General features: G+C 43.2%; 3 protein-coding genes across 7 annotated transcripts; 2 read left to right on the forward strand and 1 right to left on the reverse strand.

The window, feature by feature from the left end:
- Positions 1–3464: 3464 nt before the first annotated feature.
- nanos3 (nanos homolog 3) lies at positions 3465–4930 on the forward strand. The gene has a single exon (XM_086210949.1). It carries the CDS (start codon positions 3646–3648, stop codon positions 4315–4317), a length of 672 nt encoding a protein of 223 aa, XP_086067075.1. The 5' UTR covers positions 3465–3645; the 3' UTR covers positions 4318–4930.
- LOC147257121 (uncharacterized) lies at positions 4765–11000 on the reverse strand. 5 transcript variants are annotated; one of them, XM_086210929.1, is made up of 9 exons: positions 10959–11000; positions 10591–10629; positions 10363–10436; positions 9161–9184; positions 8454–9094; positions 7792–8191; positions 6988–7127; positions 6642–6749; positions 4765–5264 (listed from the first exon to the last, which is right to left on the reverse strand). In XM_086210929.1, the coding sequence occupies exons 2-9, from the start codon at positions 10622–10624 to the stop codon at positions 5186–5188; spliced, it is 1500 nt and encodes a 499-aa protein (XP_086067055.1). In that variant the 5' UTR covers positions 10625–10629; positions 10959–11000; the 3' UTR covers positions 4765–5185. The 5 variants fall into 5 exon arrangements, with proteins under 5 accessions (XP_086067055.1, XP_086067056.1, XP_086067053.1 ...); XM_086210930.1 differs by lacking the exon at positions 9161–9184 and having other exon boundaries at positions 10959–10999; XM_086210927.1 differs by having other exon boundaries at positions 4767–5264; positions 8454–9184; positions 10959–10998.
- Positions 11001–11047: 47 nt separating this feature from the next.
- cc2d1a (coiled-coil and C2 domain containing 1A) lies at positions 11048–22744 on the forward strand. Its single transcript, XM_086210890.1, has 28 exons — positions 11048–11231; positions 11403–11470; positions 11577–11715; positions 11818–11924; positions 12098–12340; positions 12563–12872; positions 13556–13665; positions 14388–14460; positions 14768–14866; positions 15359–15486; positions 15944–16016; positions 16434–16567; positions 16923–17010; positions 17700–17776; positions 17901–17996; positions 18668–18790; positions 18925–18983; positions 19205–19321; positions 19822–19895; positions 20566–20624; positions 20760–20911; positions 21023–21113; positions 21188–21343; positions 21729–21869; positions 22011–22137; positions 22237–22313; positions 22425–22472; positions 22586–22744. Exons 2-28 carry the CDS (start codon positions 11414–11416, stop codon positions 22616–22618), a joined length of 2991 nt encoding a protein of 996 aa, XP_086067016.1. The 5' UTR covers positions 11048–11231; positions 11403–11413; the 3' UTR covers positions 22619–22744.
- The last annotated feature ends 1976 nt before the right edge of the window (positions 22745–24720 follow it).

Raw genomic sequence — 24720 nt, forward strand, 5'->3', positions numbered from 1 at the left:
GGCTGAAGAGACATTACAGAGCCAAAATTTTAGGGCTGGATATATCACTGTATACCTGAGCAATGCTCAAGTCACAAAGCAGTTCCAAGGAGTCCTTACAAAGAGAAGCGCAACTGCTCACCGTGCTGCCAACAACAAAATACATATGTTTAACTCCAATGTGAAGTGTGTGCTACTCTATGGTTCAGAGACTTGGAGAACAACAACACACACAACAAATGGGCTGCGGAATATTAAATGTCTGGTTGAGAGAGAAAGTATGCAAATTAGGAAGAGAGGGTGGAGTTGGATCGGTCACACCCTCTGAAAGCCAATCACAAATTTCATTCAACAAACCCGTCAGTGGAACCCCCAAAGAAAAACGGAATGAGGCAGCCCCAGGAACAGCTGGAGAAGGAGTGTCCAGGCAGAAATGGCCATGAGTAGATTTAACTGGGGAGATCTCAAAAGAACAGCTAAAATCAGAGCGAGGTGGAGGACATTCATCATTGGCCTATGCACCCTAGAAGAGCAAAGATGTAAGGCCAGCAGCTGCCCCGCCCTTTCTGTGTGCTTCACCTGTGTTATGCAAATGCACCTTGTGTTCCCGATCCCTGATTGGATGCTGACAACAGAGGTGTGGTTCCTGCTGGCGCTGCTGGAATTGGTGCGGAGTCAACCAGCTCCACCGATCACCATTCACCCATTTCTTTAAAGCCTGGGAGAGCCACTCAGTGGGGTGGCTGACATGCGGAAGACTTTGTTTGTCCAACTAAATAGTTTTTTTGAAACCAATTGCAACTGGTTCTTTGTTGCTTCCCTTTTCCCCTCTCTGAGCTGGGTCATAACAAAAGGGCCTCAGTCAAGTAAGATTGATTTGGTTTGAATAAATTATGTGGTTATATTTTTAAACACCTGCATTATTATTCCATTGTGAAATTTATTTGGAGATCATTTTATATTTATTATAATAAACTAGAAGTGTTACACACACACAGCTGAAGAATCAATGTATTTATGTACTAATAATGTTGGTCCTACAGCTTTTAACGGTATTTCAATTTTCTTTGGGGTTAAATTGATATAGATTGATATGATATAGAGCTCCCTCTTCACCACAATGGACTGGCTTAGCACCCTCAGCCACCCAAATCCACCTGTTGAGCTCCCACTCCATTCTACCCTCACTCAAGAACAAGATCCTGAGATACTTAAACTCCTCCACCTGAGGCAGGACCTACCCTCCAACCCGGGTGGGCAGGGCACCCTTTTTCAGTTGAGGATGATGGCCTCAGACTTGGAGGTGCTGATTCTCATCCAAGATGCTTCACACTCAGCTGTGAACTGCCCAGCATGAGCTGGAGGTTGTGGTTCGATGGAGTTAAGAGGACCACGTCGTCCCGCCACCAAACTCGACCCCCTCGGCTGCACCTAGAAATTCTGTCCATAAAAGTTATGAACAGAACCGGTGACAAAGGGCAGCCTTAATGGAGTCCAATCCTCACTGGGAACAAGTCTGACTTATTGCCTGCAATGTGAACCAGACTCTCACTCCTTCGGTACAGAGACTGAATGGCCCTTTGTAAGGGGCCATCCACCCCATACTCCCAGAATACCCCCACAGAGTGCTCCTTGGAAAATGGTCATAAGCCTTCTCCAAATCCACAAATCACATGTGGACTGGTTGAGCAAACTCGCATGTCCCTTCCAGCACCCTAGCGAGGGTAAAGAACTGATCCACGGATCTACAGCCGGGATGAAAACCACATTGCTCCTCCTTGATCTGAGGTTCGATTATCTCCCTGACCCTCCTCTCCAGTACCCTGACGTAGACCTTCCCAGGGTGGCTGAGGAGTGTGATCCCCCGATAGTTGGATCACACCCTCTGATCCCCTTTCCTAAAGATGGGGACCACCACCCCAGTCTGCCACTCCAAAGGCACCGTCCCCGATTTCCATGCAGTGTTGCAGAGATGTGTCAACCAAGACAGCCCGAAAACATCCAGAGCCTTGAGATCCCCAGGGCAGATCTCATCCACCCTCGGAGCTCTGCCGTCATGGAGTTGTTTCTCTGCCTTGGCGACCTCTGCCCTGGAAATTAGATAACCCCTCCCCAAGTCCTTCCCCCGACTCTGTTTCCTCCATGGAATACGTGTTGGTGGGATTGAGGAGTTCCTCAAAGTATTTCTCTCACTGTCCAACTATCTCCCCAGTTGATGTCAGCAGCCTCCCGTCCCCACTGTAGACAGTGTGTGATCAATAGTCATCCTCCACAGCCTCACTGAACTCCTCCCACGCCCAAGTTTTTGCCTCGGTGACTGCCGGTGACTACACCCCTTAGCCCATCAGTACCAGTCGGCTGCCTCTGGAGACCCACAGACCAGAAACACCCTGTAGGCCTCCTTCTTTAGCCTGATGACTCCCCTCTCTGGTGTCCACCAGTGGGTTCAGGGACTATCGCCACGACTGACCCCATATGATTTTAAGGTGATGGTGAGGCATGTCACACATCTTATCTGGCCAAATGTGCTGAATCATATAAACACCAGACTCGATTACATTACATCACATGTAAATAGTTGACCCCAAATCCTCACTTTGAGTGATTTAAATCAGAATGAACAAAAGGCCTGCATGTACACCCAGCTAGTTGTCGACAAAGTGCTTATTTTCAGCCCACAGCCCACAATTTAGCCTGAGGTTTGACCCTCCAAGGGAAAAGTCTGGGCACTCCAAATCCAAACATGTCTTCTACAATGCTTTAAAGCCAAAAGGCAGCTGGGATAGCTTTTGCAGTAAATTTTATGACAACATTTTATTTTTGCTTCATTAATGGTAAAGAGTATTTGGCTATATCTGTGTGGCTTTATGTTGCCATTTCATATAATTCCTGTTGTTTTTTGTTTGTTTGCTTAAAACTAGAAACTGTTTAACTTCTAAAACATGTTTTATATAAAATATCCATTAAGTTTCAGCAAACTTTAAACGAGGTGCTATAGAAAATATTCCGGAAATATCACAAACTGACATATCTTTAATTTCATTGTTTTAAAAGCTTATTTAACCATTATTGATTCTTTACACTTAATAAATCTTCACCCTTTTTCATTTTAATTTCCTAGTATTTTTTCTTCATTTTTGTCGTTTTCTTGTGCTTTTGAGGATGAGGTAGCTGTGATGTATTTGCACTTTTTTATGAAATGTAAAAATGTGTGTGCCAGAGGGGGGGGGGGGGGGATGCCAAATGTACTTTTTAGCAGCATATCAGGAAAAAAAAACTGAACGTTATTATTCAGTTTTGTTGTAAAACACAACCAACGCTTCCATTTTCCTCGTGGATTTATGGAGTTTATTTCTTTACCTACAAGCTGTTTTTGGATACTGGATAACATACAGTATATTAGGCAGGGAAAGCACCAGAGGGTAGAAAACGTCACTGTTAGGAAAAAGTTGAGCGGCGAGCTCGGCTGCACGCAGAGTGCACGAGCCCAGGTGATTGGCTGCCGGTGGCCGGTGAAGAATGCACGTCCCTGATCACCACTTGTACTCAATTAATAATCAAACGCTATTTGCGCCGTGCTGCTGTTCTTTCACGTCGGCATTTTGAAAGTCAACAATCGTCTCCCCAACTGACAGTCAGAGGACTACTTTGCCACAAGGAGCTAGAATGAACGGCATGGTTTGTGGACTCTTTCATCGCCTGCCGTGCTTTATGGAGTCGGACAGTAAAAGTTTCCAGCCCTGGAAAGACTACATGGGACTCTCCGATGCAATCCAGGAGATCCTGGGTCGAACCTCCGCCTCCGAGTCTTCACTGCCAGTCTCCACTGCTCCGCACCGAGAATCGGATGATGTCAGCGAGTCTTCAGTGTCCGTGCGCGTCAGCGAGGACCCCGGGGCCAACTCCGCACCAGATCCTTCGTTGGAATCCAATTTCCCACATTTTTTCGCTCACCAGCCGCCGAGTGATGGGCTGTGGGACAGGATGCACGTGTTCCCTGCCGGTACACCGATCGAGGGAGATTTGAAAGTAGCGCTCAAACGCCCTCCGAGGCCAAAGGATCGCAAGAAACCCAACCGTTTTAAAACACCTGAACCACCAGCATCTCCGCCATCATCTGAGCGCATGTTCTGCAGTTTCTGTAAGCACAATGGGGAGTCTGATCTGGTCTACGGGTCCCACTGGCTTAAGAACCAGGCCGGGGAGGTTCTGTGCCCGTATCTGCGGCAGTATGTGTGTCCCCTCTGCGGAGCCACGGGCTCCAACGCTCACACCAAGCGCTTCTGTCCCAAGGTGGACAGCGCGTATAGCTCCGTTTACGCAAAGTGCAGACGCTGAAGCCACAGGTGGCAGGTAGCACGACACGACACAGAAGGCTGACCCCAGTTTTATTGAGTGTGATTTTGTTGAACATTTGTTTGTTTTTTGCTTTTGTGTGTTGAAGAATCTTCTGTTGTTTTTTTTTGCACGTTTGCTGTGGAGCCTTCTATGTTGATTTGAGTTGTTTTCCAGCTTTTATTTTGAGGATAAATAAGTGTGTTTGTTGTGTTTTTGTAAAGTACTTTTCTGAACGACTGCCAGATATTATGTTTGGGAGGAGGTTAAAAAAAAAAAGGGAAAAAAATGTTTTACACATTTTTAAAGCGACTCATGTCCCATCCCACATTTCTCGTTCATGCATTGAAGTAGAACTGTCATAGCTACACAACAGTGATCAGAAATAACTCTACCACAGGACATTAGCATCACATGACCATGTCAGCATTTTAGATTTTTATGTGTGACTTGTTCTGAGGCTCTTGAAGCATGTTATTTTATTTGCAGTGTTATGCATGTGGCTCTAAAGATTTCATTACACTACTCCTCACTTTGCGGGGAAAAAAAAAGTGAGAATTTCTGTGTGAATATTCCTGAATGACAAAGTTATAAATCTCTTAATTGACAACAAACGTGTTCAGTTCTATCAATACTTATTAGTAACGCTGATTTATTAAGAGAACGTCAACAGTGAAGCCATTGAAACATTTTGGCTGGTAATGTTACAAGAGGATTCAGTTTTTAAATCTTTACATTGAAATACTGATATTCAATACAGATGTAATAAAACAGATTTCTTCCATGGCATTCTACTCAACAAATGCCTACAATACCAAGAAACACTTAAGTGGAGAAACACTTATTAATGAAGGTACGTGGAACTCAACCATCAGTGTATGGCGTTCCTTGAGCTTCTACCCCCACGGCGAAGGTTTTCGAGCTCTCGATGAGCGGCCATCACAGTTCGACTGGAAGAAAACAAATTAAGATTTGTTAGAAATTGACATAAAAGAAGATGCTTTCAGATCAGCAGAAGACTTTAAAGTAATACTTCAACCAGTGAATAGTGTTTTTTGACATTCTAATACGCACAAATCGGTGTTTTGGGCTCATTAAGATAAATTTAGCTTAAAGTTAATGGAGACTGCCTGCTGCAGCAACAAGTCAACAGCAAAACTCTCCAAAAACCTTAGCTTACCAGCTATCAAGCACATTCTCTGCTAAAACAGATGTCTCCTTTATCCAGCTGTGTGCTCAAAAATCTGAAACACTTGTGTGAACTTCAAACAATTAACTATAACCCTTCCAGTAAACAAGCACCAGAATCGAACTGAACTGAAGTGCTCAAGTGTTGTTTAATTTGAAAGTTGTGAAACTTTGCTGCTATTAGCCATCAGCCACCAGATGCTTCAAGCTAAATACACATGGCTGGGTCTTTCTGCAGTCACTAAGAAGTAATGTAGGACAAAACAACTTTTGAACTCAAAAAAACTCTTTTTGAGAACTTAACAGGCAAGAAACCCTTTCTGAGTAAAGTATTGATGTAAGTAAAAGGTAAAAAGAACCTTGTCAGGTAGGGAGAGGTTGCTCCACCGGTTAAAGAAAAACAACAAAAACCTGCAACAAATGTAGCTTCGTCCCTTAAGTTGACACTGGAGGAATTGGTTCTTGCCACATCTTTGTCTTCACCTTTTTACTGTTATTCTCTCAAGTAAACCAGATGTTCTCTCTCATATACTAAATCTATTGTTTTGCCATATTATTATTTTTTTCAACTCCTTAGAAGAGATATTTGAGTAGGTTTGCACTAATCTGCAGGATGTGAATTTGAATCAAGGCCCAGAGTTTCTCCCTTTTTCTCAGCATCACCCAGAGCAAGCCTACAGAATCGCAGTGTCCCTGAGGTGGCCTTGGCACCAGACTGCTTGGCACCACATCCAGCTGACAAAAAAAAAAAACAAAAGCTGACCTCACTCTTCAGCCAATTAGAGGCCAGAGGTGGGAGGGGAGAGGAGGATAGTGACCAATGAGTTTAGATGTCAAAAGTTCAACTCTGAGGGGCAGCATGACTCAGAGGTAGAGTGGCTGTCTAGCAACTGAAGGGTTGCTGGTTGGATCCTGACTTCCCCCGGTGACCGTGTTGAAGTGTCCTCTAGCAAGGTACAGAACCCCTCCTGTGACGGACTGGCCACCCATCCAGGGTGTACCCTGCCTCTCGCCCAATGTCAGCTGCCCCCCCCCCCCCCTTCCAGCAACCCTTAACGGATAAGTGGTTAGAGGACCCTAACCCTACAAAATGGAACATGAAACAGTTAAAACAGGAAAAGAGCCTAGCAGTTACTGACTTGAGAGAGGAGACTTCCCTAATGAGCCCACAGATCAGGTCTGTAGCATCTTCAGCCTTGTCTGAGGAACCAGGACCTCTGCCTTCCTCCATTATCACCTTGTCCTCCCTGAATGAAGCCAAATAACAGAAGTTGGAGGGAAAACAGGTATAAAATGCATATTTTATTTGAAATTGTTAATTTCATCATACTAGTAAGATGTCTAGTTATTTAAACCTCTCTAAATGTAAACCTGAAGATTTTCTTGAGCAAGTAGCTTTCATTTCTCACAGACTAAAACCTCAACTCGCTCACTTGATACAGTCAGAGTTGCTGTGGGATTTAACCCCCTTTCTTGTTTTCTTACATCCAAACAATGTTGTTCAGCTGTGAGTCCGACACGTCATCCGAGCATCCGGATCCAAACGGGTCAGCAGAGTCTTGAGTATGAGGGTGCTCCGTGTTCACAACTGAGGGACCAGTCCCAGGTTCATTGTCAGGACAACACTGTGTGTGTGTGTGTGTGTAACAAAAACAAATGGACAAACACGTCATCCTTGCTTGTATGGCAGATCAACATTTCTATGCAGGTTAAATGTCTGGAAGATGATCAGAGAAACAACATAATAATCTTGCCAGCTAAAGCGTCTAAATGTATAATTAATAATTTATGAAGCTCAACACAGCGCCAGTAAAGTGTGCAGCTTCATGTGATTTTTCATTTCTAGTTGTGATTCACAGTGGGCCTGCACCTAACTGTACTTTCTATGAAAAATTTATATATTTTTTAATCAATTAACAAATTGTTTTCTTTACAAATGGAAGCATAATATCCAAATGTAGTGAACCTAGAATGAGTACCTGAGATATTTTTTGATCATGTAAAGGAGAGTAGAGCAACGAAAACTCGCGTCACAAGTTAGAACCATCAAATGTTTGTAGGTCATTTTCAAACATCTGTATCTATTTGTTCAAGTCACTTCTTCTTTGATCAGAAACAATGTGCCACCGCGAATACAGGATTTATGGGCTTTTCCAAATGTCCATCTATAAGTTGACTGTAAATGGTATGATTCACTAAACACAGAACAACTGCAGTAATCAAGATAAAATTATGGCAAATTAAAATTAAAAGCAAATCAATTGGTTATGATTCTCCACTATTACTCACGTCATCTTTCCTCTTTGCACCACCAGATGGCACTGCCACCATGCTGAGCTCCACAGAGTCACAGTTATATCCACCTTGCTGGGTGCCAGACAATGAAGCCCCAGCCTCAGCTCTATCATGGTGCATTGCATCACCACTTGTCTCTTCCCTCCTCTCCTCCTCCGTTGCTATGGTCACACTATCAACCTGCAGGACGGAAGCCACACCTCCATGCCTCTTTGTGTCAGTCTCTTCATTCTTTGACTGAGAAGAAGCTACTCTGTTGGGAGATGTCTCCGAGTTTAGGTCAGCAGGTTGTTTTGGATCAGCCACTAGGCCTCCGTCAGCCTCACAAGTCTGTCCATCTGAGCAGTGTGGGTCGCACACATCCGAGATGGTGATGTGAACTTCAGGTTCTGGCCTGTTTAAACGAACAATGTTGTCATCAAGGTAGCACAAAACAATATGAGGTCTAATTAGAAATGTAACTTCTTATTGCAATTATATCGGGTTATAATCAAAAAATGACTCCATTATACAGTGAAGATGCTGGTATAAGCATCATCGCCATTCACTTTTCAAGTTGAAATCAACATTAAAAGCCTCAGTAACTTCCAAGTTGTATCTATTTTTTTTTAAATGTTTTTCAGTCGAGCAATTCAACATTTTCTCAGGACTCTGACCTGTCAGCTGCACCAGACTGCGTGGACTGAGGCTGCATATCCATCTCTCTTGTCTCCATGATGCTACCGACAGGGACGGGGAGAGGTGATGCTGGCAATGAAGCTGATGATAGAAGGTCAGCTCTGTTTTGACATATGGGCCCCTCAGCTCTCTCTGTCCTGATGTCACGCATGTTTGTCTGTAAAAAATGACTTCGTTCCTTGTCCGTCAGACCACACATACCCATCCTCCTCTTCTTTTTGGCCGGCACCCCTTGAGTTCCTTCCTTTTCCACTTCACTGATTTCACCCATGCACACATCGGTGAGTTCCTCTTGGCTGGTTCCTTGGTTTCTCTCAAACTCAAGCTGAGAGCTCTCTCTTGTGTCCTTTTGTTCTCCCCAAGTAGTTGCACAGGACCCATCAGCCTCCTCTGAGGTTGTCAGGTAGACCTGGTGTGGGTCTTTGGTTGGTATTCCCTCCATGCCCTCACCATTTGCATTTTTAGTGTGTAGTCTGAATTTCTCCGGCTGGCAATGATTGGTGACTGTTGTTTTTACTTGTCCTTCAATAGCTTTGCAGGTGTCACTCTTCAGGTAAATGCTTGTTCCTTGATTGTTTGTTTCTTCTAGTTTGGTAGAAGAATCTTCTGCTGCCTGGTCCTGTTGAGCTGAAATCATTGTAGATTTCTGCAGGGGGGACTGAGGAAACTTTGGCAGTTTGCTTACCACTGTATTAGGTTCTTCGGTGTCCTGACATTAGGCGGAAAAAAAGGTTGAGAAATTGGCTTTGAAACAGGGGTGCCCAAACATTTTCCCTGTGAACCAATATCTCTGGAGCCTCCTTTTTTTAACTCACTAACTGATCCTGCAAAACATTTCACTCTACTGCCTGATCAAATAATCATCCATTCATCCATCCATCTATCCGTCCATTTTCTTCCAATTATCCTGTTAGGAGTTGCAGGGGGCTGGAGCCTATCCCAGCAGCTTTCAGGCAAGAGGCAAGGTTCACACTGGACAGGTCACCAGTCCATCATAGGGCCAACACATAGAGACAGACAACCATTCACACTCACAGTCACACCTACAGTCAATTTAGAGTATCAATCAGCCTCGTCCTCTCTTGATATCTTTGGACTGTGGGAGGAAGCTGGAGAACCTGGAGAGTACCCCCACAGGAACAGGGAGAACATGCAGACTCACACAGAAAGATCCTGTGCTGGAGCCGGGGCTTAAAACCGGAACCTTCTTCCTGTGATGCGACAGTGCTGACCACTGCACCACCGTGCCACCGCCTGATCAAATAACGAAATATAATAATGAGGGAAGGTTGTGGGTTCTCTCTGGCTCCTCCCACAGTCCAAAGACATCAAGGGGGGACGAGGCTGGTTGATACTCTAAATTGACTGTAGGTGTGACTGTGAGTGTGAATGGTTGTCTGTCTCTATGTGTTGGCCCTGTGATGGACTGGTGACCTGTCCAGGGTGAACCCTACCTTTTGTCTGAAGGCTGCTGGGATAGGCTCCAGCCCCCCCATTGACCCATAACAGGACAAATGGTAGAAAATGGATGGATGAAATTATTAGGTATTCTGTATATTTACAATGCATTTCATGTCACAAAAACAGAAATAAAGAGTCCATCCATCCATTTTCTGTATCGCTTATCTGTTGAGTGTTGCGGGGGGGAGGGGGTGGTGGGGGCTGGAGCCTATCTCAGCTGACAGAGGCGGGGTTACCCTGGACAGATCACCAGTCCATCACAGGGCCATCAGGAGCAATTAGGGGTTCAGAATCTTGCTCACAGATACTTCGACATGGTCACCGAGGGAAGAGAGGATCTAACCAGCACCCTTTAAGATGCTAGACGGCCACTGTACCTCAGAGCCATGCCGGCTTCACCCAAATGACCTATTGATGAAGACAAACCTCATCAATCAGGGACAGCTCATCTCTTGGACATTCTCTTTTTCTTGTCTTGAGTGAGTGAAGCTGAGGTGTATCTGATGAAAATATAAAGAACAATAATTGATTCAAATACTGTGATGAAAAACATTTCAAATATACGACATAAATTACGTAATTATATTGTTATTTCTGTGCTACGGTGGTGCATCAAACTTCGCTCATATGACGGTACATTAGCATCTTCTCTACCATTGCTGCTGGTCTCCAGTCTCCCTTTGGCCATCTCCTCTTTTAAGTATAGAAAATGATTTATATTAGTTAAAGAATCCAAATATATTTGTATCCATACGATTACGAAAGGGCTTAAAAATACTCTTTTTCATTGCTATATTTGTTTATTGATGGTTAGCTACACTTAACTTGTTTTTCTTAAGACGTAGCTGGTGAATTTTGCCCGATGTCTCTAACGAATGTTTAAGATGATAAATGGGGTTATTTACATAATATATACTAAGATTGAAGCATATCAAGTTTTGTATCTGAATTTTATGTCAATGTGAAGGAACTGGTGACAAAATGTCGGCTTATATGAGTTTCCAGCGTTAGTAACTACCTACCTGTGCTGTTAAGAGAGGGACTGACACGCTTTACGTCAGTAATGGATGTGTTTCGTCCAGTCGTAAAGCGCGCTGCTTGTTGCTATGGAGATAGGATGTAGGAAGTAAATTCCACTGTATGCTGTCGTTCTTGTTTTGACAGCTCAAACACAGCGTTGAAATTCCCCTGTCTTTCTGTGCTTGGCGAGATTGTTCGAGAGCAGTAAGGTTCTTTGACTGGAGCCACCGACCGAACGAGCCACTGCTAACACCACGGTCCGTGAAACTGACGAGGTAACATGAAGTAGCCTGCTTTCCCTTTCAGTAGCTTTACAAAATTGCAATTAATCTGGAGCTAGCTGTTTGCTAACATGAACACTGTAGCTATACAGGTACACGATGATGTAAAGTGTCTGCTTTTAAAGGGCACTGCTGACTTTATTGTTTCTTCACTAACTAATGTAGGTAAGGATTCTATGAGTCGCAGCAGGAACCCTCCTCCCCGGGGTCAAGGGGCAGCACGGGCCAAACAGGTACCACCCCCCCCCCTTCCTTGCCTAGAAGATTCAAAAGGTGATGTCCATTTATCTCTGTCAACAAAAGTTTGATCTAGCAGCTGAATGTCCTTCTTTATCTCAGATGGGGCTGCTCCTTGACCTCTCCCCGGATGGAGGGATGGATGATGATGGGAACGATGAAGAACTGGAGGCAGAACTTCTAAATCTGGTGGGGCAGGGGGGAGGAGGAAGATCACAGGGGAAGAAAGGTGAAGGCAGAGGTGAGAAGGAGCAGAGTCTTCGTACCTTTCCTAGTAAAAACAACACTATACGTGCCCATGTCAGTGTTCAAAATACACTGTGTGTGTTTATCTTATGTTCAGCTCCTGTTGCCATGGCTGAAATAGAGCGAATGGCAGCTCTGTGTATGAAAGACCTGGACGATGAGGACATGGGGGATGAAGAGTTGGATGATGATGAAGATCTACTGGTAAAATAAATCCTTTTACCCCTTTAGAGCAGAAGTTAGTGGATAAATTGACCATTTTATAATCAAACATGCTGTATGTTCATTGATTTATTTGTCACACATGATTTCACACTGAAACTTTAGGGCTTTGGAGAAACACTTTCCATATTTGATTCCAATGGTTTTGTACACAGGCAGAACTGAATGAGGTTTTGGAGGATGATGAGGAACCTCCGGCTCATACCCCTCCAGCCATCACACCAACTGCTCCCAAAGTGAGCGCCACATCCCATTTCACACCTCCTGCATCACCCAGAGGTGCAACTGGGGTGGAGGCTTGCCTTTTGGACCGCATCGAAATGTATAAGTCAGCCATCTCCAATGCCAAGGATGCAGGGGAAATGAGCAAAGTAAGAAGATATGAGCGTGGATTAAAGGTAAGATAAACAACACATGTCTCATGTAACCTCCATATGCAAGCCCAAACCTATCCTCCGCTCATGCTTGTAACAATGTATCTACTCTTAAATCATCCACCAGGTCTTTTGACTGAGTCTGCCATCATGTCAGTTTAATACTGAAGCTTCCCAATACCCTCCATAAGCAAAGAAGACATAGAGTTCATACATACCTGCTTCCTCTGTCCTTGTCAACCCCAGACATTACAGTCCATGTTGACATCTGTGAGGAAAGGAAAGCCAGTCAATGAGGAGGAGATGCCACCTCCTGTTGCTCCTGGTAGGAAACCCAAGGCCGAAGTTGAGTCTGATCCCATTGGGGGACTGCAAGAGCTGTCGGCAGAGCCCTCTTTTCCCACCAATGAGAAACCTCTACAAGAGGCTGCACCGACACCTCCTAATACTAAGCTGCTCCACCTGACCCCACCCCAGAAGCCAGCGGTGGCCATGACTCCAGAAACACCTGCTATCTCACCGCTCACCCCCAGCCAGCCCGACGCACAGCACTCAGGTAAACTGTCACATCATAACAAATTTTGGATGAGTTCATAGATTAAATCTCCTTTTGATCTTCCTGATTACCTGTCCTGAGATAGAATACTGATGTCCAATTTAAATGTTTTATCTCTACTAGAATGGTCTTTAACATTATAGAAATATGCATTTCTTACTATCACAACACTTAGAAGGTCTGTAGACTGCTTAATAGTTGTCAGTCTCTTGAGTGATTAGCAACAATATGTGTCCTGTGAGATGGGTTAACATGTCACTTAATTCAGTGAAATATTTCTCTAACAATCCTTATCAAAATCATATCAACTGTAACGCTAGTCAACATGTTGACCCACTACTCGGGAGTCATGACCTTTAACCCCCCACGACAGTCATTGTCTCCAGAACAACATAGCCATAGCCATGATAACACACACACACACACACACACACACACACACACACACACACACACACACACACACACACACACACACACACACACACTACCGCAGCGATACATGAAAGGTGAAGATATTGAACATACAATTGCACAAATGATCCTGCTGAATGTCACTTAGTTGTGTTTTCTATTTTCTCTCCTTTGTACACACACACACACACACACACACACACACACACACACACACACACACACACACACAACAAACTGATATACTTCTTTGCCAACACTCCTTTCAGAGCTGAAACAGGCAGTGTTGTCCAGGCAGAGGGAGTACAAAATGGCTGCCATACTCGCCAAGCAGAGTGGCAACATTGAGCAGGCCAAACAGCACTATCTCATTGCCAAGGTAACGCATCCATTTATTGTGTTATTCTGTAAGTAAATCATAATCATTTGTGTTAAATGTTAGTGCTGCGTGATAAATCAGTTGATATAAATGAATGGTTAAGGATGATTTTAAAAGGATGAAGATTGATATTTACCTCAAGTTGGGTAAATTATGATATCGTCACCATCTTCCTGAGCTGTGGGCCTCAGTAGTTCATAGTAACAGCTTTTCCTACCACGAGTTCTCCTCAAACCCTCGAAAAATATCAACATGCCAGTACAGATTAGTTGTTAGCATTTGTTCCCCAACAAAGCAGTGTCTTGGGTCATGTGAAGCTAGTTCATTTTTGTAGTTTCTTACATCGAACAGACCACTGTCTCCTGTCAAGTTTGTCTGAAGAAAGATGCAAGATTAATTTTTTACAAAATTCTCAGAACAAAGATAAAGTTTGTAGCACTTGTAGTAAAAACAACATGGCGTCAGCCCCAAAACACAGTCTGTAAGCAGGAACCAGTAGTTGAATTACCTAACATGCTGTGCTACAAGGATTTAACTGATGTGGTTCTTTACATGTTGAAATATGAATGATTATTTTGTCTTTTAGTGAATTAAAAAAAAAAGACAACTAAATGAGTTATATTGAGTGAAGAGTTACAAAAATATTTTCACCCCATTTCACGAGCTCCATTATATTTCTAGTTTATGGTCACTTCTGATAGAAATGACCTGTGTTCATGCAGAAGCTGGACTTGCTGGTGGAGGCAGTAGATGAAGGCAAACCAGTAGATCTGAGTTCCCTCCCTCTGCCCCCTGGTCAGTATAACTGATTTACCTGGTGCATACATCTGTCTCTATTACCTCTGCTTGTGTAGCTGATATTTTGTCATGTAATCCAGTTCCTGATTATCTAGATGTGTGAATATGTCAAACAGTTTAGGTTTAGCTGGAATGAATAAGCTTGATAATAATGTTCTGAAAAATAACATGAAGCATCACATCCCTTACATTTACATAAGAGAAACTGTCTGACACATCTTCTCTTTACGTTGCCTTCTCTCAGTCGAGTTGCTACGCTGTGCTAATCATCTTTAACATTAACCTGCTCTGTAACCCTCTGCAGGGGACCAAACAGTTGAGCACAGTGCAGCTCCTCCTCCTCAGTCTTCCTCTAAACCTGCTGCTCCCACTGCTCCTGCACCCACCCAGGTGGCCACTGCTGGTAAGATAGTCGTAGTTAGTAGTTGTCGTAACTCTGTTCCTTCCATCCATCCATCCATCCATTTTCTCCCAGCGGCTTTCAGGCGAGAGGCGGGGTTCACCCAGGACAGGTCACCAGTCCATCACAGGGCCAACACATAGAGACAGACAACCATTCACACTCACAGTCACACCTACGGTCAATTTAGAGTATCAATCAGCCTCGTCCTCTCTTGATGTCTTTGGACTGTGGGAGGAAGCTGGAGGACCAGAGAGAACCCACACAGGAACAGGGAAAACATGCAGACTCCACACAGAAAGATCCTGTGCCGAAGCCAGGACTCAAATCCGGAACCTTCTTGCTGTGAGGCGACAGTGCAAACCACTGCACCACCGTGCCGCCTGCTCTGTTCCTTCCTTTGACTTATTAGTGTGGTGCAGGTGAAACCTAGATATGGTTTTATTAACAAAAAAAAACAAAAAAACAACTGAAGTGTGTTTGTTCCCTACCAAGACTTACCTGCTCCCACCAGTGTGGCAGAAGCCCTGCAGCAGAGGATGGACATCTACAAGTCAGCAGCAGAGGGAGCCAGGAGTAAAGGAGATGACCGGAAGGCCCGCATGCACCAGCGCATTGTCAAGGTCTGGCAACTAACATTTCCTGAGTCTTAGTTGAAGACATGTTCTTCTTCACCCTTACAGCTGGAATTGAATCTTATTTTTCCCAGCTGAACATCTGATAAGAGGTTTTTGTTTTCTGAAAATCACCAAACAACACTGAGACATGAACAAACAGAACAAGGGTGCGCTAAATATCTGATGTCCAGTAGAGTGTGTAAATAGACAAAAGAGGTAGTGTGGCATTTTAATTAATTTTCTTGTAGTGAAAAAATGTTGATGACATTGATTTCCATGTGGGAGTACTTTTGTACTTTAGTGATTGTTTCTTTGTTCTAATTGTTTGTATTTTCAAGAACGCCCCTTTGTTGTTTTTAACAATGACGGAATGAAATGACTGTCACAGGCTATTAATACCAGTTTATAAATTGTATCTGAAGGTGATAACAGAACTGTCACTCATGTCCTTCTTTCGTAACAGCAATACCAGGATTCCATTAAAGCTCACAAAGCTGGACGACCTGTCAACTTATCTGATCTACCTGTGCCACCAGGTACTTTCCTCAGGGTTTATGTAATGCTGATTTTCACTATAGCATGTCTGCTGAAATACAACAACAGTCCCTGAGAGACAGAGGGGGTCAAAGTTTACTAATTTTATGCCCAACCTAGTGGCATGAAGCCCACCACTGTCACACTGAGAAGTGACATTGTGTTGACAGATGAAGAGCAGAATAAGACACAGAGCCTGGTTCTGGTCCCCATCTGCATTCATGCTCCCCTGGATGTTCTGTAGCTGTGTCTGATATTTGAGACATGTGACACCCATCAGCATCTCGATACTCCAAAACTGCTAAAATAAACACAGAGAATAACATGTTACAGCAATTTCAGAGGCAATACTTAAACTAATGGAACAGGGTTCAGTTTGTATTTTTATTGAGTGTATAGTGTGCATGTTACTCGTCTAGGTTGTCCACCACTCCAGGGTGCAGAGAGGGAACAACAGAGCCTCATGGGTGTCCTGGAAACAGCGATGAAAATAGCTAATCAGGACGCAGATGCAGAAGATAAAGAAGAGGATGGTCCAAGTGAGAATGCCAAGGTAAAAATATAATAAAGGGTCTGCCAAATGGTTAAATTGTTGTGCAGCCAAAGTGTGTGATTGGTTGACTTTCATTTCCCTTAAATAAACACTTCTGCCAGTTCTGTTTGAATCATTACTGGTTTGTCTTGGCTATTGCATCAGTTCCATACTCACTATGACATATGATGCTGTGGTAATCAACAAGAACAGCCGTTGTTTAGGCTCAGCTTTGAAAATAAAATGGTAAGCTTGAAAAACAAACATTAGCAGTTCACATAAAGAAGGTGGTAGTCTTCATTTTTTCTGTTAAAATTCTTTTACGTTCATTTGATCTTTCTGACGATCCTCAGCTGACACCTTTTTTTCTCTGTAGCCAGCCATGCGTCCACCTGCCCAAAAAGCAAAATCTCCAGCCCCTCAGGCCCCTGGAGGCACCACAACTCTGAAACTGGGACCTAAAGGTGTGTTAAGACAGATTGTGGGTTTGTGTACGGGCGCACATACACGTGCCTCCCTGATGAATCATGTAAAAATCTCTTCTGTCAGATGCATTGCTAGTTTTTCTTCAACATAGTTGCCATTTTCTCATCCAGCATCCATGTTGTAATCTTCCTCGCACCTATCTGTGCACCCATGGGTGTGTTGGTCTGAAAAAGGGGTGTGGCCAGTACATTGTTGGTGCATTCCTGTCTTGATACAGGACAAAGTGGTCTCCATTGTCCAACAAAACCAGATCTGAGGTCAATGGAGCAGTATTTTTCATGCCAGCTACAGCGTAGACAGAACAGGCATTCAGACAGGAAGATGCACTTACACAGGCGGGTGTACAACAAGCATGCACTCTGCTTGGTGCACACACTTGGACAAGTAGCTGCTCAAAAACATTACAGTTTGAGAGGGTGAGTTCATTTCAAGTGATCCATCTCAGAGAGTGGATGACTACTGTAGGCCCTCTTGCATGTTTTCCAGCGTTAAGCGTACTGTATGTGACAGTGGGATAAACGTGCAGTGTACTGTAAAGTATACAATGTACATTTATTCATGAAATGCCAGCAGTGACGCTCCAGCAGAAGAGACAGTGAGTTAACGAATGAAAAATGTTTGAGTGCTACATAAGACTGAGTTTTACTTATTTTTCTCTTAATTGTAGCCCAGCAGCAAGTGGATTTCCTGTTGCTAAGGCGACAGGCTTTTTTGCGTGCAGCACTGCGCTCCAAGAAGATGAAGGTATACTGTGAACCTTTTTCCTTTGGTGGAAAATGCTTCTCTCACACCTGTGCATTTTTGTAGTAGTCATACCCGAGACTGCCTGTTGTTTTATCAGTCTTTAATTTCTCTTGCTTGTTTGTAGGACATGACAGGAGCAGCGCAGCACCTCCGACACGCCAAGGGACTCGACCCCATGATCACCGCTGCCAAGTCTGGCCTACCTGTTGATATCACCAAGGTTCTAATTATATTGTAAAGAGTTAATGAACAGCAAGATGACACAGAGTGTGTATGTGTGTGTGTGTGTGTGTGCGCGTGTGCATGTATGTGTGTTTGAACTACAGGAGTAACTGAGGGTGTGAGGTGCCTTAATATGGCAAAAGGAAGAAACGCTGTGAAATCAAAAGCACTTTTGTTCTCATCTTGGTCTCACATTTTGTGTTTGTGTCTGTTTTTGTTTGTGTGTGTCACACGCCATTATTCATATCACATAGTTGCCAAGTATCCCAAATGAATTTTTTTTCATTTTGTCTCCCATATTAAGTCATGAATTTCTCTCTGGCTCAGTCTCACAGTGTGATTATGAAGAATATTATGCTTGTGCCTCTGTTAGTTTGCCTTCTTGCCCATCACACGTGCTTCAAAATGAGTATTCAGAATGTCCAGTAACCAGCAGGCCTCTGCCAAAGCAAAAAAATATGTGTTTGATTTTGGTACATACTTGATCTTAGATTCAAAAAACCAGAGTTGCAAATCTGTAAAAAAAAAAATCACTAAAATTGAACTATAATTGTAGATGATATGTTCTTTTGCAATATGTAAATTTTAAATGAATTTTAAATATTTTAAACAATTTCCATTTTCCCTTTATAACAATTGTCTCATTTGTAACTGCTTCTGTCCCAACAGATTCCCAGTGCTCCAGTCAGTGAGGAGGACTTCTCCCTGGCTCGCTCCCGTACCTCCCCTCTGTCCCCTCGCACCAGTGAGCAGTACCACGGCCTCATGGAGCTTTTGCGGAAGCAGCATGAGGTTAGGATACACTTCTTTCTTTCCTTTTTATCGTTATTGTTTATTCGTATTCATAATCTCGTTTTATTACAATTTTGTCCTATCTAACTTTGGCTACTGTACTTTTTTTTTTTGTTATACCTTTTGATTTTCAGAAATGTCTGAGCTACTCTCAGAAGTTCACGCAGATTGGTAACGTGGGTGAAGCTCTCAAGTGAGAAATGGTCCTCAAAAATCTCAAAAACAAATATACACACATATATATCCATCCATCCATCCTGTTAAGGGTTGCGGGGGGCTGGAGACTAATATATGCATGTATATGTATATGTATGTATATATATATTAGTCTATGAACACTTTCTGTTCTGGAATAAGAAATAACAGTGACCATCCCACAATAAGAAATCACTGTGTGTCTGTGTCTCTCTACAGGTTTGAGAAACTTGTCGAAGAATCTTTAAAAAACATAGAGCTGCTGAAGAACAACCATGCCAAGGGCTACCCGGTCCCCAAGTGTCACACTGAGGAGAGGACCCTCAACACTTTCAAGTCAGCAACAAACTCACAGCACACAGTTGAATGTGTTATCTTGTCTTGTTTGTCTTTCCTCCAAACAAATAAAATTAACTGAATGCCTTCAGTTGCCAGTCATCAGCAAAAGCATTCAGGCCTCACTCAAGCTGTGTGGTTTGACCCCAGCCGCCAGCTTAGTTTAGGGTAGAGACTTAGACAGGAATTAAACCAAAATTTGAAGTAAATTTGAGCTCATTTGGAAGCTATAAGACCAAAAAGTTCATTTATTTTACCTCATGTAACTGTTGAAATTATTTGTAAACATATTTATTTTTATAGAGAAAAACAGGGATTACTTTCACTGAGAGGAGCTGCATCTGATTCCCAGTGACTCACTCATTCTGGCTCTGCTCCAGTAGCACACCGAGCAGTGACTCATTCAGCAGTCGGGGTTGTTTGGCTCTCAGAGATGCCAACTGTTTGATGTCTGTCATTCATCACACTGGTTCTTAGTGGTCATATTTATTTTTCTGTAGGACCTACCCCAACCTGGCATCAACTGACCTGATACTGTACATCATCAGAGGCATCAACCTCCCTGCTCCCTCGGGTAGGCAGATTTCCATCTTTGAAATTAGAGTGTGGATCGGACCACTACCCTATCAGTCAGTATGTAGCATCGCTAGAATGAACTCCGAAATCACAAATGACAATCTATAAACAAAATAGCTGGCCCCAGCAGCCAATAATAACCAAAGATCTATGGACACTGCAGCGGGTGCAAAAAAAAGCAACACTAGGCTAAAGAAATGAAATACCTGGCTCCTGAACTGCAGAATAAAACATTACAAAGCAGACAGCAAGGATGTAGAAAGAATCTCATTTTCATAGTGACTGCAGCTACCAACTGTGATTGAAGCAAGGAAAGTCACACACACTGGACACACACAACGCTACTCTGCTAGGCAATATACACATTACACATTATCATCAGCAGTTTTAAATATTAGTAATTTTTAGTGTGGCTACATAAATATTTGATGTCTTAAATGTAACAAGTATGTGATATTGCGTCAACAAAGCTGTCATAGCCCAACAGATACAGCAAGTGTGTCACTTTTACTTATTTCATGAAAAGAACTTGGGAGCAGCATGTCAAAAAGCTTAGCAGGTTCTAAATTTTGGTGGAAAATGTTGGTACCCTGACAGGTTGGCTAGCTACACCCTATTTCTAGACATCTGCCTAACGTGGACTCTTACATCTACATCTGTACCTTCAGGTGTCTCTGCTAATGATCTGGATGCCAGTGTGAAGTTTGAATTTCCTTTTCCCAGTGCGGTAAGAATCTGAGATGAGATAATGGTTGTTTCACTCTCTATAATTAGATGTGTTTTCATGAAAGTGTCTATGTACGTGTGTGTGTGTGTGTGTGTGTGTGTGTGTGTGTGTGTGTGTGTGTGTGTGTGTGTGTAGGAGGAAGCACAGAGGGACAAAACAGGCACGGTAAAGAACACAAGTAGTCCAGAGTTTAAAGAACAGTTTAAACTCAACATCAACCGAACGCACCGAGGCTTTAAACGAGTCATCCAGTCCAAAGGCATCAAGTTTGAAGTCATCCACAAGGGGTAGAACCTGGAGCCTCTTTGGTGTCTACTGTATCTGTCTGCATGATTCTTGTTGTAAATGTCAAGTCTATTTTACCTGTGAGGGTTACGCTCTGCTGCATGTGTTCACAGAGGCCTCTTTAAGACAGATAAGGTGGTCGGCACAGCACAGCTGAAGCTTGAGGGTCTAGAAAACCACTGTGACATCAGAGAGATTATAGAGGTGAGTGTTTATGACATAGCAACACAAATAGACATGTGTACACCAGATATTTCTAACGTGCATGTGTTTCTCAGGTGATGGATGGCCGTAAATCCACTGGGGGCAAGTTGGAGGTGAGGGTGAAGATCAAAGAGCCAATATCAGGGGTGGATCTCCAGCCAGTGACAGAGAAGTGGCTGGTTCTCGAACCTGTGTCCTCTCGTTCTCCTCCAGAGAGACAAAAGGAACGGGTGAGTAGATGAGCTGTGTGTCTTAGAGAGAGAGATAGGAGGTAGATAGATAACAAGTATAGATTGATACAATTAGATACAAATAGATCGAGAGATGCATACTTTCACAGATGCATTTATACTAACATACATGTATAATACTCATATTCCTATATACTTCCTTAAATATGTTCTTATTTATTAACTTTCCTACTTCCACACATACTTAAAAGTGAGTCAATTTAACCCCAAAGAAAATTGAAATACTGTTAAAAGCTGTAGGACCAACAATATTAGCACATATTAGCGCAAACATTGATTCTTCAGCTGTGTGTGGGTGTGTGTGTGTGTGTGTGTGTGTGTGTGTGTGTGTGTGTGTGTGTGTGTGTGTGTGTGTGTGAAACAGGCTCCCTCGCCTCGATCTAAACCCAGACATGAAGCAAGCAGCAGCAGCAACAGGAGCAGTCACTCTGATAACTCTCCTCCCCAGTACAAACTCCACAGTTTCAGCCTCCTCAACTATGACAAGGAGCGGCTAGAGAGAAAGGTACTTGTGTGTGTGTGTGTGTGTGTGTGTGTGTCCACGGATGACATGCAATTCTCTGTAATGGCTTAATGGCTTAAAGGCATGAAGGTCTTGTCAGTCATCCCGTCTCGCTTGCTCTCGCTCTCTCTCTCTCTCTCTCAGATTGCAGAGTACAAAAAGAACCGTCGGGATCCACCATCTGACCTCATCCATCAGTACAGAGAGGTCACACACCGACTGCAGTGGCAGAAAGCTCAGCTGGAGCGAGCCTCTCCTGCTCTCCTTACAGGTAACACACCCCAATATGAAAAGTACACATCTCATGAGTCTCTCAAGTTCATTTCTCACACAGGAGTAATAACCCATGCTTCCCTTTGCCAATGAGTAGAGTATGAGCACGTGCTGCGGCGCTTCACCCAAGGACTCGCTGATTCTGTGAAGAAGTACTCAAGCCAAGGCAACAGGGTGAGTGCAGGGCCACTGTTAACCGACTGCTGCTGCTTGCCTGTATGTTTTTTGTGTGTATATGTTGTGTGTTACTGTATTAATTTTTTTGTTTTTTTTTTCTCTTTATAGGACGCTGCCAAGGATGCTCTGGGCAGGTTGAAGATGGTAGAAAATGAGGTAAGGGTTGTACTGACAGTATAAAATGTTAATCATCTTTGTGTGTGTGTGTGTGCGCGCGCATGTGTTTATGTTGTGTGTTTGTCTGTGTATTCCATCTCTCTCTTCTTTAGTTGGAATCCCTGAAAAGGAAACGCACTGGGTGAGAGGAGAATGAGCGATGAGAGACTTGGCTGGAGTACTGTTATATCATTTCTGTCTCTTACACACACACACACACACACACACACACACACACACACACACACACACACACACACACACACACACACGTATTCAAACACTACAGTTAGCATGAGTCAGTGCTGCTTATATTCTTGACGAATGCATGAAAAAAACCTGCAAATTCATCAGTTATACAACTGGAGTCACTCCTGGCTTGTCACCTAACACTGATTAAAAAAAAAACAAACTTGAATTAACAATCTTTGAAAGTGACACGACAAAAAGCTAGAAGAGATGCTGGTTTATTTGACACTTCAGACAGATGAAAAAAAAACAACCTTCTAAAGTTCGGTGTTACAGAGGATTTTGTATGGTTTATTTTTCAGTTCCCATTTTTGCAAACTCTGAGAAATCTTGTGGAAGATGTGAGGTTAAAAATTTGACTCTGGTTTAATGTATTTTGGTGTCCATAGATGACCAAAAATATGTGCTTATAATGCTGAATTGTGCTTAACCAATGGACAGAGGTGTTTTAACCCCTTTCTCCCATATTTTATGTGTGTAATGATCTTAATCTAATCTGTCTGCTCCAGTGTTCCCAGATTACAGTAATCTGCTGCGTTTGGAGTGGTGTGATATGGGAATAAAAAAAAAAAAATGAGGCTTCGGGGTGCCACAGCCTACATCCCATAATGAGGGATTAGTGTTTGTGTCACCAAGGAGACAACTAGATCAGACGTCGAGTTGCCTTTGGGGGGGTTAACAGCGTGCCATGAATGCAGTACAGGCTTAGCCCTGCGAAAGGATTGCTTCTTCTTCATCTGCTATTTCCTCTTTGTTGTCTGTCATCTTCACTTTCCCCACACTAATTCCTTTACACTCTGAGATTATTTGGAGTTATAAAGTAATACTCTGCTCCGTTTGGATTTTCTTTCCACTCTTAAACAGAGTTAAATCCATTTGCTGTCGATTAGAAAATAATTAACAGCTGCTGCATCAGCATGCTGCTTTTCTGTCCACACATTTGAGTCTCGGGTCCCACTGAGCGCGACCGCGGTAGCGCAGGAGAGGACATCCTAAAATGTGTCAGTGTGACAGAGTTAATCACTCATCCCTGTTTCAGTTACAACCATGGAAACAGATGTACGATACAGTCTTCCTTTTTTTTTATTGATCTGGTAATACATGTAGGTTCCAGCCAGGCACCATCAAACCAGCGCCGGACCAACTAAAACACTAACTCGCCCAATGCGTCCCATTGCCACTGTGTGCTGTCAGCTTGGTTTATCACCCTCACAGACGTTTGCTCAGTGTGTCTGACAACTCGCTAACTCGACAGCTGATGATGGCAGGTTCCGTTGACGTGGATCTGTACTTGGAATGTGCCTAACTTAATGTTAATGTTTGACCGTCCCATGTTGATGATGTCTGGAATCGCCCCTAAGTCATACTTTTTTGGGGGGGGGTCACATGACACTGCAGAGCATCGTGTATTTGCCCTAATCCAGCCGCTGCCTCTCTCCATTAGCAAATAATCCTGGTTAAAGTTGACCTGATAAGGCCCTCCATAGTCTGATGATTTTATGTAACTCCCCTTCCAACATTTTCTTCACTGTAAGAGGACATGGGGGCAGTGAAGGGACCCATAGAGCAACCTTTGCCTACAGGGAAATACTGAATTTTTTCCTCCATTTTTTTCCACATTTTTTTCTCTACTGCTGTTTGAATCTTTTTCATTTGTAATTGAAATCATTATGAAGGTCTTGAGCCTTACACTGAGTGATCCATTGTGGGGTTGTGTTAGGCAGGAGCGCTGTTTACATGCTACAAGTCCAAAAAATGAAATTGTACAAGTGACACAACAGATACAGTCGATTCAAAAGTAGATTGTGAATTGGTGTTTTTCACCTTTGAAAGAAAAAGGCGTTGTCTGCAACTGATTGTGGATCAATGTCAGATGAAAACGCTGTTTGGATTCTTCTAAAACCAAGATTATGACAAATTCATACAACTTGAAGCTGCAACCCTCCCAGAAAATGCTTAATCAATCATCATTATTCTTGGTTGACTGATGAATACATAG

This window comes from Aulostomus chinensis, chromosome 8 (genome assembly GCF_037954235.1).
Source record: "Aulostomus chinensis isolate RoL2024-O1b breed Wild chromosome 8, RoL_Achi_v1.0, whole genome shotgun sequence".
NCBI classification, from domain to species: Eukaryota; Metazoa; Chordata; class Actinopteri; order Syngnathiformes; family Aulostomidae; genus Aulostomus; species Aulostomus chinensis.

Excerpts from the sequence above, each read along its gene's own strand:
- nanos3 (XM_086210949.1), top strand. The coding sequence starts at position 3,646 with ATGAACGGCATGGTTTGTGGACTCTTTCATCGCCTGCCGTGCTTTATG.
- LOC147257121 (XM_086210927.1), bottom strand. The coding sequence starts at position 10,624 with ATGGCCAAAGGGAGACTGGAGACCAGCAGCAATG. Across the intron at positions 9,185-10,362 it reads AGCTGTCCCTGATTGATGAG|GACACCGAAGAACCTAATAC; the intron begins GTTTGTCTTCAT and ends GCCTAATGTCAG. Across the intron at positions 8,192-8,453 it reads CAGTCTGGTGCAGCTGACAG|GCCAGAACCTGAAGTTCACA; the intron begins GTCAGAGTCCTG and ends TCGTTTAAACAG.
- cc2d1a (XM_086210890.1), top strand. The coding sequence starts at position 11,414 with ATGAGTCGCAGCAGGAACCCTCCTCCCCGGGGTCAAGGGGCAGCACGG. Across the intron at positions 18,984-19,204 it reads AACGTGGGTGAAGCTCTCAA|GTTTGAGAAACTTGTCGAAG; the intron begins GTGAGAAATGGT and ends GTCTCTCTACAG. Across the intron at positions 19,896-20,565 it reads CAACCTCCCTGCTCCCTCGG|GTGTCTCTGCTAATGATCTG; the intron begins GTAGGCAGATTT and ends CTGTACCTTCAG.